We start from the raw sequence: 12,443 nt of genomic DNA on the forward strand, positions 1-12,443 counted from the left end.
CCTCCTTGTTTCAGGTGCTTCCCATCTTTTTGAGTGATATCATCTTCACTCCATGTTGATAGTGATGATATTAATGAAGTTCCAAATGTAACTGTCACTATTAGATACTGCATAAGCAGGAGTTACATCATGGGGTGTTGTTACCTATAGGTTTCAATGTTCTCTTTGTTAGCATGAAAGGATTGTTCAAATTTTGAGAAATCCTTGTGCCCCTTGTTTTTTTTACATCACCTCTTTGCAGGGTAGCTGACACAGATCCATGGCATTTACGGTCATTGCAATGAGCCAGAATTTCCTCTTAAATCAGGCACTGACAGGGATGAAAGAGTAGATTTCCCATTTTCAATTTAGGAGCCTCATAGCGCAAGGACTGGGAAGATAACATAAAGCAAGAAGGTTGCATTAAACACATACCTAAGCTCCACGTCATAAGTTTCTCCTCTACATGTAAGCCAGCATCTTGTGTGGTTCAGGCAAAGGATGGAAATAGCGGTTCACAGCAGTTTTATACTCTGCCATATCTATCTTATAGACAACAGTTTTAATTTCATGTGGTTCATATGTACTGGCAAACACTGTTAGCAATGCTTACAATGCTCTGGAGATTTTGCTGGGTGAGCAAACAAGCAAAATGACAATTAGATATTGTCTAACACTAGCAACAGCACAGCAGGTCCAGAATTTCATGTCAATCAGTGAGAAACCTTGTTTACTGGAAGCTGGCCATGAATTGCTTTACAGTTCTAGCCAAATCCTTGGCAGAACAGACCAGTTAGACCTGTTGCTCTCTCATAATGGTAGAGGCTTCCCAGCAGTGTAGTTCTGTGACAGTTTATAGGGTACAGCTGTAGGAAGCCCCTTTCTATGTTGTGCCTCTCCAAACCAGCCAGGGCTGAGCAGCACTGATGCTGACTGCCCCATCCACCCCCATCCTTCCTCAGAGCTACCCAGGGCTCTTATCCCCCTCTTCCTGCTTTCTACCGGGAATCTTTTATAACCAGAGGAGGCTTTGATGCAGCAGAGGAAGATCTTCAGTGATTCTTCTGCTGACACTGCCCCATTTTGCTTGTCATACCCTAGATTCAACAAGGGTGCACCTAAATGCTAATCCTTGCCATATTGCTCATGCCTTCTTTATTCTTGAATAACATAGACATACATCTTGGTTGCAATAAGTAAACAAATAACAACAAAACCCACTGAAATTTGTCACTATATTTTAGCCTGAATTATTTGAAAACACACTTGTTGAGCTACCAGTCTGATTCTGGGACTGGGCAAAAAAGCACCTAAAGTATTTGCAAAACATTAGTAAATAAAATTTAACTGGGTCTACAACTTTTCCTAGTCTAAAATATGGATTGTCATATGGCTGACTTGGCTGTTTTGCAAGGTCAAATAAATGTCTGAAAAAAAGGTCTAGAAACTACATGGTATTATTTGGGTTTTTTGTTCTATATAATAGCATTCAGCAACTTAAATTTGCCTATTATGACTAAAAAAGATGTTCCCTTGGACTTCATATTTCCTACTTATCCTCCTCCATCAAACAGCTGAATGCCATGAAGTAGTAGCTGTACTCTCCAAGCAGTGACCCATGGCTTTAATTCCTCATTACTCTTATCTTTGATAAAACATTACAGGGTAGTTTCATGTTTGTAGTTAACTGTTGAGTAATGAACAGGTGGAATATTGCTGTAAGGGAACTAGTAGCAGAAGGAGGGAGTTTATTGGCTGTTCTTAGTATCAATAAGATTTCACTCCTGCTTTTTTCATAAAATGTCATTTAAACAGGCAAATTTCCATGTGACTTATGTGGAAAATACCATGGAATTAAACAATGCCTAGCAATTAACTTCCTTCTTCCCCCCTCTCCAATCTTTCCATGTTGAGAACTCACTAAATGAGAAACATTGATTTTGAAAACGAGTGTTATCATTGCCTGTTATTACACCGCTGCTTTGACAATATCCACAGTTTGTAGTGGTGTTGTGCCACTGTTTTGGAAAACAGCTCAAGCATTTCTTTCTCCTAAGGCCACAGAGAAAAGCTGGTGGCAAATGTTTCTGAGGGTCTCCTTACCGCTCAAACTGCCGGAGCAATTGGACCATAAACCTGAGGGGCAGCATTTTGGTGAAGATTAGCAAAAAGAGTGATGGGGATGGCACAGTCCCCATGCTCAGTGCCAGCACTGCCAGGCAGGCGATATGTCAGGGCTATGAGAGGGTTTTTTCACAGTGCATTTTAGGCAGTGGGATTTATTACAGCCATTTGGATCTGGGGTGTAATTCAGTAGAGTTACTACCCTCTCTTTTGGCTTTGGGTCAGGGCCCACAGAGAAGAATAAAGAGCCTCCCAGTAGGAAGTTCCAGCTGAGAAGCCAGAGGCATTGGTGATGCTGGCTCTTGCAGTGGAGATGGCTTGGGGGAGAATGTGGGGGCACTGAAAATGCCTTTTCACCTTGGACAGACCCCGTGGTTCATCCAGCCTGCAAGTTTGGAGAGAGTAACCTCCACATGAATAAAATCCCCCAAGAAGTGGCTCATTTTGTACTGTGCTGGCACACCATGTTGTGACTGAGAGCCTTGACCCCTGGCTGGAGCCCCTAAGACTAGCGTGATGCTCAGGAAGAACATTATCCACAATAGATGTTTTCTAAGGCTGTGGCATAAAGCACTGCTGACACATTTATCTGACCTGGATATCATCACTTTGTCATTAAAAAGAAATAGAGTGACTAAGATTAACTTGCAAGTAGAGCTAACAAAGTGACAATTCATAACGATTCTTGCATTTCTTCAACAGAAAAAACTGCTTAGACAATCTAATGGATGAAGATGAGAAAGACAGGGCAAAGAGGTGAGCACTTTTTCTTTTCTAAGTCTGTTTAACTTGTGATGAGCTTGATACTGTTTGTTGCTACAGTTGCTGTTTTATCCATAATCAATTAATCAAAGAGAGAGAGAGTAAAATACAGCCAAGCACAACTTGAAAACCTGCCATCTTAGAGATTCCTATTCTTGGCTACCCTGTAAGAAGAGAATAACATAGCAATGTTTCCTGTGGAAAATGTCAAAAAAGCCAAGGCATTGATTGTTTTCTTCACATTACTGCAGAACACAAGAACAGAAGAACAAACAATGTACTCCTGCCACTATAATCCATCATCTGAGCTTCCCAAGTGTATAAAAATGTGGGCTTTTTACAAAAAGAATATATTGCAAAAGAATTAAAAATGAGAGAGGGGGGACCCTATTATGATGATCATTTATTCAGCAATGCCTATCTTACACTAATGAAAACACCTAAAAGTTACCTTCGGGGTCAGATTAAAAACACAATAAATGTGGTGTCAGCCTTAAACTGCCACAGACCTTTATTCTCATACATTCTGCACTAAGTCCCGATTGTCAGGAAATTGTTGTGAACACTTTGTGGGGAAGGAAAGGGTGTGTTTTAAGGCAGAATACCCGTGGCAATAAAACTCTTAATAACTGTCAGTTCTGACTGGCATCTGCAGAAAAACTGTTTGGAAGCATTTGAGGTTTTGGGGTTTTTTTTGTAGGCGCGTTATCAGTACAGCAGCCAGCAGTTTAATTGCTTTAGAGGGAGCCATGGGTTGCCCACATTTTTCCCCTTGGTTCCCTCTAATGAGAGTATTTCCAGTCCAGGCAAAACTAGTTGATCCAGTTTCATCTCTTTTGATTCCTTCTCCGCTTCTTTCCTCCCCGCAGCTTTTTCTCACCAATATAGGTCAGCACAGGCTGCAACCAAGCTCAGCTCTTCCCCTTTGCTCCATCCTCTTAAAGTGTGCATGCTCGGGCTGCAGAAAGTCCCTTTTGATACTGGGAGCAAAGCATTGACCTAACCACCAGCCAAGTGTGATCTGCTGAGGCCAGGGACTGGCCAGCCCCACAGCCACGCCGCTGCTGCTCTTCATGAGGGGCTTCACACCTAGGAGAGGGACGACACAGGGTACACCTCTGTGTGCAGCTCTATCCAACCATCTCTCAACCAGGCAGGCCCCTGGGGCCAGGGGAGGAGGTGGATTCGGGGAAGGGATGCCTCCCACTGCCACACCTCATCGCAAAGAGATGGCTCATGAGAGGGGGCATAGCATAGCAGGAGGTGTCATGCTGCCCCAGCGCCCCAAGATTAGGGAAGGGGAAAGCAGGAGAAGGGACCCCTAGTATTGTCACCTTACATGCTTAAGGTCTGATTATCTTCAAGATATTTGTGTGATAATTGTTTTAAAAAAAAACAAAACAACAAACTGATTAAATGAATGCATATAGGACAAAAATAAGATAATATGTCTCTTTGCTATCGGCAATAGTCATCATTGTCATTACCGTCTGGTATGGTTTTCATGCCATTTGTTCCTGGAGGGAATTTTTGTCATGCCCCAGGGCAGGCCTTTATCAAGGTGGATAAGAAAATGATAACTTTGAAAAAGAAAAAGGCAAGTTTCTTCTTTAAACTGTAATTTAAGTACATTTTACTTTTTATAAATAAATCTAAATTTGAAATTAAGTTTGAAATCATGAGAGGCTTCATGAAGGTCTGAAGTTACTACACTATACTAAAAGCATTCAATTCATTTTAAAGCTACAGGTTTTCTTCCAAAGCCTTAAAGAGAGTCAAACATGGGACAAGCCATCAGCTGAACACTTTACTGTTGTGTCTTAAAAACTGAGGACTTTCATCTGTCCCATGCCACAAGGGAAACACTTTCTTTGTTTTCTTCTATTTGGTATAAAGACTGAGTCCCTCAGTACTGAGAAATGTGAGAGGGTAAAAAAAAAAAAAAAAACAGCCAAGAAAGTTGTTCATTTCTTCTGTTTCTTCTGTTTCCTGTGTTAAAAGTAGGTGAGACTGGAAATCACTGGATAGAACTCTTTGAGGATGGAACCAAGGCAGGAGCTGAGTTTCTAAGGTTAGGGACGGACACACACACCATTTACTATCTCCTGCAATTTATCAGGCACATGCAGGTTGTATCTTATAGACATGAGAAGAGGATCCATCCTCTGCTAAAGGAGAGGCACCTGCGCTTCAACCCTTGTGCCAAGCGTTTAGTGTTCAGGCAAGATGTATAGCTCTTCCCCTGGTGCACTGGCTATTTTATATATAAAATATCCCACTGGGCTGCAAAAAGAAATATGAAATTTAGTGTGAAGTCACACTTACTTATAAACCAGCAAGACGTAATAGTGACTTGCTAGTCAGAAAGTATCAGTCTCTCTTTAAGACAACAAGCATAAAACATATAAGAGAATAAAAAAGGCTGTTTATAAATTGGTGATTTTGATAATACTGAATTCAGGCTGTCCTCTCTTGCCTTTAGCTGTATTCACTAAAAATTCAGATTTTATTCATACCGTGTCTCCTTCTTCCCCTTGGATGTGCTGTAATTTTTTTTGAGTAGCAAGGAAGGAGGACAACTGGGACAAATAGCATGCAATTAAGACAAAGACTGTTTTGGCTTACTGTAAATGATATGTGAAGTAAGCAAGGCTAGGAAATAATCTTCCAAGGAAAGTGATGAAAACTGCATTATTTAAGACATTTACAACTGGACTGAACAAAGCATTTACAACTTTGTAGAGATAGTTTAGATCACCTAATAGGGGGAGGGAGTGTCTCACTTTGTTCCTTTTTAAGATTTTACTGTGATCATTGATTCAGGTCTTGGTAGAGTTATTTCCACTAGAGGAGTTTTTATATTTCCTTTGTGAATAAAATGTCAAGTGTTAAAAATAGATAATTTATATTTCTGTCAAGGCATCTTTATTTTTTTTATAAAAAAAGCTACACCTTCCCTATAGATGGTTGATATTTTATTTTATTTTCAGGGAGATCAAGACCCTTTAATCTTAAAATGAACTGAGGATTGAATTATAAGGAAGTAAAATGTTGATGTTCTTAACATCCCCTTGAACTGTACAGAAATAGGATAAGGCTGGAGCTTTTCACATCTTGTTCTGACAGCCTTTTGCACTGTAATAAGAACAGACTGAAATCAGTCAGGCAGTATCCACCCAATCTCTTGTGTTCAAATCTGTAAAATAATCAAGTGTTGATTCTATCCAGCGTATCTCCAAGTGTGTTCAGGGTTGAGAGCCAGGCAAACAAAAAATTACCCCTCTGTAGTAACATCCAGAAGCCCCGGCTGTGATTTCTCTGCTGAAAATGTTTATTGCCATCCTGGTCCTTGGGGAGAGACGTCGATGCTGGCCTGAATTCTGCTTTGATTTTCAGCAGTTTGCATCTAGATCTGCTTATGAGGTAGAGCAGAGTTAGCTGCGACTGAATAACTCAGAACGAGAACCGGCCAAGATCTTGACTTTCCTTTTCTATCTACATGTAACCAGATTTTTAGATGTTTACGTAACTAACAAGACAAATCTTGTCTGCTTGAGGACCTTTCAGAAGAACAAATAAACCTTCTAGGTTATATTTATTTCTGTTTTCATACGGCTGCGGAAGTCTGGTGATACCAAGTAGAATGATTGTTGTATTCATTGGAACAATTCGGAAAACGCTTGCTTTTGTTTAGGTTGATATATAATTTTTTTTAAAAAAGAAGTGCACATACTGAAAAGATTATCAACCGCTTTAATGACAGTATTATGACAGTGCCAAAGCACCGCAAATGAAATCAAGTCCTTTCTTCCTATGAGCTCTTCAAACACAGCAGCACAGGCAGACTCTCTTTGAGAAGTCTGCAAGCTAAACAGGCAAGACTGACAAAGAAAACTACAGAGTCCCTGTTTTACACCTAAAGAGTCGGGGCAGCATGACCTTAAGCAAATTTCCCAGTGGCGCACAGAAATCAGGGGCAAGTGGAAGAGCCCTGCTAGCACTGCTGAGCCCCCAGGCCTGGGAACAGATTTCAGCCTCAGACCCAGTACATGGTAGGATGAGACATGCTGATGACCTCCTTCCTGCCTACCCTTGTCACCTTGGAAAGGAGACCGGACTAGGTGGCATATGAACTAGATGGGAGCTGCAGCAACCTCTGCTCAGGTCTATGATCTTAATGACTGGCAGACAACAGCTTGATTCCTCTCTGTAAACTAGCTTGGAGGTAGCCATGGCCAAAAGCAAGCAGGTTCCTCTAGGAGTGGCTAAGCTGCAGGACCACAGAATCACAGAAACATTTAGGTTGGAAAAGACCTTTAAGATTGTCAAGTCCAACTGTAAATCTAGCACTGCCAAGATCACCACTAAACCATGTCCCTAAAACCCAGGTATACAGTCTTTTAGGTACTTCCAGGGGTGGTGACTCAACTACTTCCCTGGGCAGACTGTGTCAATGCTTGACAACCTTTTTGGTGAAGAAACTTCTCCAGACTAAACAACTCCAGTTCCATCAGAAACTCCTCATAAGACCAGGGTCTTTCTCTTCTTTTAAAACTGCACAGATGGGTATGACCCATAATTTTACCAGTCCCTACTCTTCTCCTTTATGGATTATTTTACTTTTGTCACAGTATTCCTATTTCTTCTTGCTCTGAGTGCCTCCTCAGAGTGCTTTCGAGATCCTGCTCATGCCTAGGAGATGGACAGAACTCCTTCACCTACAGGCTTAATAACAATCTGATAGTCTCAACGAGATTATCCAGAGGCAGCGCAGAGGGGCAAGCAGAGCCTCCATCTCCCTGCTGGACTCTAAAGGGGGCCCAAACGCAAGAGTAGGAGGTAGGAACAGTTATTTCCTACTTGTCTCTGTAGCTTTGCTGGAGCCAGAATCAATCTTCACACACTGAGGCACACAGCAAGCTAATTTTCATGTGTATATGCTGCAAAGGGCAAGTACATGATAATTTTTCCTCTTAGTCTGCTCATCTTTTTTTTCCCCTCTGTCTACAGGGCTTCGCGTAACAAGTCTGAGAAGAAAAGGCGCGATCAGTTCAATGTTCTCATCAAAGAGCTCAGCTCTATGCTTCCAGGCAACACTCGCAAAATGGACAAAACTACTGTGCTGGAAAAAGTCATTGGCTTTCTGCAGAAACACAATGGTAAGATTTACTGCAGCTTCTCATGCACTTGCCAGACGGTCACTACAATATCCTGTTTCCTTCAGTGATTATCGGAATGGCTCAAATGGCCCAAAAGTGCCAACATAAGGTAATTTTTTTTCTGTCTCATCAAGAAAGATCATTTGCAGGCACTGTGCTGCCCAAATCCATCTCCTTAGCTGCTCTTTAGCTGAGGGTGAGAGAAGGGGGTGAATGGCAGTAACTGAGGAAGCACGCTCTGCAGCACACATGAATAGCAGAGGTGCTTTGAACAAGAGAGATTTGGGGCCAGAGAGAAGATTTCTTTCCTTGAAATCTGCAAATTCTGATCAGAAGAAGAAAGCATTCACCCCAGCTTCTCTGCAGAAAACTAGGGGAAAGCAATCTGTTCAGGACCCTGTTCCTCAGTGGACTGTGTGGGACTCAATTTTCCACAGTGAGCAGAAAACTCAAACCAGAAAAGGCCCCAGTTTTTGCAGTCAGCTTCATCAAATTGCATCCACGGATAGATGAAGTGCTTCACTCAGTTTGCACAAGCAGAAGCTATGTCACACTTGCACAGCGTACAGTTGCAATAGTCAAGTTCAGCCTCAGAAAGACAGGAGTTCACGTTTTTAAATGCACACATCAGCAACAGTTAAGTCCCTTAGAATTGTAACCACACAAAGGGCAGTGGAGATTTCTGACCCTGTTGATCTAGTCTGATCGGTCTAGTTTCTAGCTGGTGAGAGGAACAGGCATTATAGGCTCCCTGGCACATCCACCAGCAGCAGACAATTGAAACTCTTCTCCTTTGTAAATCAGGGCACTGGTTTAAAATGAGGCCTTCTTGCTATATTCCACTGAGAAAGTGTCTTCAGCAGGTGACCGTGGGGAATGTCCCTGGCCCCACAATCAGAAAGGGCTCTTGTGAGCTCATACATCGTATCACCAGGCTCACCTTCACTCATCCAGCACCTCTGGTCCTTCCTCCCTGGAGAGCTCTGGGTGAAACAAAAAAGACCATAAAAGCTCTTATATCATGACTCCCCACATCACAGAGTCACAAACGTCAAATTTATTGAGGAAATAATTGTAGTGGTTCTGTTGTTAGAGTGCAGTTTCTCCTTAAATTAATTCTTGCCACAGACAAGGTGATTTCATACAGGAGGGCATGACTACTACATCTCAGAGTTTAATAATTGTATCTACTTATTGAAAAATGACAGTAATAGCATATCTTTTTTTTTTTTTTAGCTGCCCAAGGCACAGTAAAGGAAGATGTGAACATGCTCAATTATAAAGCCAAGCAGAGAAAAATCACACGAGATTTGAGTAGTGTAGAGAGGCGTAGAGAAGTGTAGCTGGTAGCCCAAATAATTTACTCCAAAAGGGATGTAATTTCTAGAACAACTAGATAAAAGAAAGCTAACAGTCACAAACCTTTCCACAGCAATTGGGTCAGACTGTGACTGGGTTTTGTACACTTGCTAAAAGAAGCAAATGGTATCTATTTTTAACCTAGATTAGCAGTCACACAATATAATATAAAGCATCAGCATTAAAAAAAGTTTATTACCATCAGTGTACTTTGGATCTGGTTTACTCAATTATGTTTCTCTTTCATTTAGTAGGTTAAACCAAGATCTTAGTTACAACAGAGGAGGAGGTCAATTTTCAGATTTTTTACTTCATAAACATTCTCTTTCATAATCCAGAGAATCTCCCAAATCTCAAGTAATTCTTTGAACAATCACTCTTTTGCATGTATCAGCTTTTCCAAGCTACAGATCTGCTGAAAGTATCCTATATTCTGAGACTATATAACACAAATCTGATTGGGGCTGATCTCTCTTTTTCCTCAGTCTGGTTTTGAAACCTCTGTATAAGACCATGGGGGCTGTGAAGAGCCATCACACTATCGGTGACAACCCCCAGCAGTGCAGAAACTGAGACAAATGAGCTTGTAGAAGCAGATGGCTGTATCTCCCCTAATAAAGCTCGAGTAGAAGATTTGATTTCTTCCAAGTGCAAGTCTCTCTGAATTATCCGTCCCCCATAACTCTGATTCAGGTAGAGCTAATGTGAGTGGCTGGTTTTTGAATGAAACAGCTCACTGCAGTGCATCCAGATACCCCCGGTATGGTCCCCAGTTTCAGTGTGAAATCGAGACTTGTTACCCTGGTGTGCCTGCACCCCTCCATGGAAAGCCCTTAAGGAGCAAGCATCCTCAAGCTGCTGTGGGGCTAGGAGTGGCCAACAGCGGGGCAAAACACCCCTGATAGCTCATCTGCTGACAGCCCAGGATGACCTCCACTCCAAATAGGATTTGAAATAAGACACTGGTGCTCTGTTACCCCTCTGGGTCTGCCCTGCACCATAGAGCTGGTGGTAGGTGCAGGAGAAAGAGAAGGGACAGTAGCATCAGTGTAAGGATGCTGCAAACACTCACGTTTCCCTCACTTTTGGAGAACTGAGCAATAGCTCTGCTGCTTGGGGTCATGGCCTTTCGGGACGCCTCTGAAGGAGTTTTCTTGCTCCTCCCTTTTTGGCACAGAAGTTGTAGGCTGAACCCAAGCTCTCTGACATTCTAATGTTGATGCTGTAAATTGTAAATATCAATATGACATGTGGTAATCCTTCATTTCATGCAAAGCGGTTTTATATTTTGATCAATACCTGAGTAAAGCTGATTGAGGCCACTGACTAGGCAAACACAGGATCCCACTGAGGTTAGTTCAAGCTGAGCTGAGTAAAAATCATTTCAGGATTGGGCCCAGTTTAGATAGTTGTTGTTGTCCCTGTATGCAAAACCTGTGCTTGAAAACTGACATTTTTTAATATAAAGGTGATTTCTATATTTTCATAGCAACTAATCTATAGGCTTGCAAGGTACAAGTTCCTTTGAATTTAAAAAAAAAAAATGAAATGTTTTATTTGTCTAGAAGTCTCGGCACAGACGGAGATTTCTGAAATTCAGCAGGACTGGAAGCCTTCATTTCTCAGCAACGAAGAATTCACCCAGCTGATGTTGGAGGTGAACATGCATATATTCCTAATTTTGTCTATAAGGTATAGAAATGCCCATGCGCATTTAGAATAAAATGTCATTTGCAGTTCCAAAAGAGGAGATTTAGGATACTGCTGTATTTGACCATCAAGCAGAGCTGTCACTGGGACAAAGGATTGGAGTACCCACATGTTGCTTTTCACTCTTGACGGTGTGTTACACTGAACTGCTTCAGCCAGCAAAGCTGCACAGGGGCTACCAAGAAAAGCAATCCAGGGGAAAGATTCAAATCATAGATTACATTTTATTTTTACAAACAAAGATGAGAAAAAGGGCACATGGCAGTTTTTACCCTGTTCTTGGAAGGTGTTATTGTTACTTCATATTTATGCAAGACTAGCACCTCAAAGGAAATGTCATGTCCCTCTAGTGCTAGGTGCTGTACAAGCAGATAAAACCTGAGAGCTCCTCTTGGTTTGATATAGTTAATACTTACACTCTAATGATTTTCAAGGCCCTTATCAAATACTTTTTATTCTAATAAAAGCAGGGTTATTTTGCAATGGTATTTTTTAAATTACCTTTAAATTATACCATAGATGCTATTAATGCTAGCTGGAATTCAAAGGGAGGTGACTCAATGGCATTTATGTATGTTCGAGATGCAAGGCAAATGAGCTCCTAAAATGCATTTGTCTCTCTCAGTAACAGCTAGAACCCTCTTCAGCAAGGATCTTCTTCTATATAAAACATGTGGAGGTTGCAAGGACCCACACTGTCCTTCCTCCTCCCACAAATTACATTAACATGGGGTGTTATCCAGGGTCTGGCCATGAGCAGGAAGGGATGTTGGGGAGCATCCTGATTCACCAAGGGATGGCACAATGCTGTGGCATGTTGCTGGCCCCTCTGCTAGTGCAGTTTGTTGTGATGAGATTCTCCTGGTTCAGTGTGAAGAGATGCTTTACTCACATTGCACTGACAACCCCCGATTCCCATCTCAGTACGCAGTAACTTAAAGTACATAACTCCTTCAATCTGCACTGAAATATTTCCCCTGGATAGCAATAAATTGGCTGTTGTCTTGACTGGCCCAGCCTTTGTTGATTCTACTTGTGTGCCACACAATTTTAGATTAAAACAATTGCTTTTAGTTTCCCAGCTTATAAATCACCTTGTTGCTACTGTGATTTTCCATGCCCTTCAAGATAACATTGGTTATTGAGATGTCCTGTTGAGCCAGCTGTTCATCATTCTCTTCTTTTTTGCTTTTCTACTAATCTTATTTTATTAACATTTGGACAAGACTGCTTAAAGTTTTTCCCATCCTGTTATTTAAAGATGAGAAGGTTTTTTTCAAGCACTGATGCAAAAGAATCAGAACATAATTGATTGCTGTAATACATCAGCTTTCCTGAAAAGGGCCTTTT

General features: G+C 41.5%; 2 protein-coding genes across 6 annotated transcripts in view; both read left to right on the forward strand.

The window, feature by feature from the left end:
* Window positions 1-12,443, forward strand: part of RPL31 (ribosomal protein L31) — a 492,543-nt gene that overhangs the window by 421,988 nt on the left and 58,112 nt on the right. The gene's annotated exons all lie outside the window — the stretch shown is intronic.
* Window positions 1-12,443, forward strand: part of NPAS2 (neuronal PAS domain protein 2) — a 113,526-nt gene that overhangs the window by 52,066 nt on the left and 49,017 nt on the right. For both annotated transcript variants that reach the window (XM_069876657.1, XM_069876648.1), the window contains 3 exons: window positions 2,806-2,859; window positions 7,876-8,024; window positions 10,949-11,040. In XM_069876657.1, coding sequence (XP_069732758.1) covers window positions 2,806-2,859; window positions 7,876-8,024; window positions 10,949-11,040 — 295 coding nt within the window. The remainder of the gene's footprint in view (window positions 1-2,805; window positions 2,860-7,875; window positions 8,025-10,948; window positions 11,041-12,443) is intronic.

Source organism: Phaenicophaeus curvirostris, chromosome 1, assembly GCF_032191515.1.
Source record: "Phaenicophaeus curvirostris isolate KB17595 chromosome 1, BPBGC_Pcur_1.0, whole genome shotgun sequence".
Taxonomy (NCBI): Eukaryota; Metazoa; Chordata; class Aves; order Cuculiformes; family Cuculidae; genus Phaenicophaeus; species Phaenicophaeus curvirostris.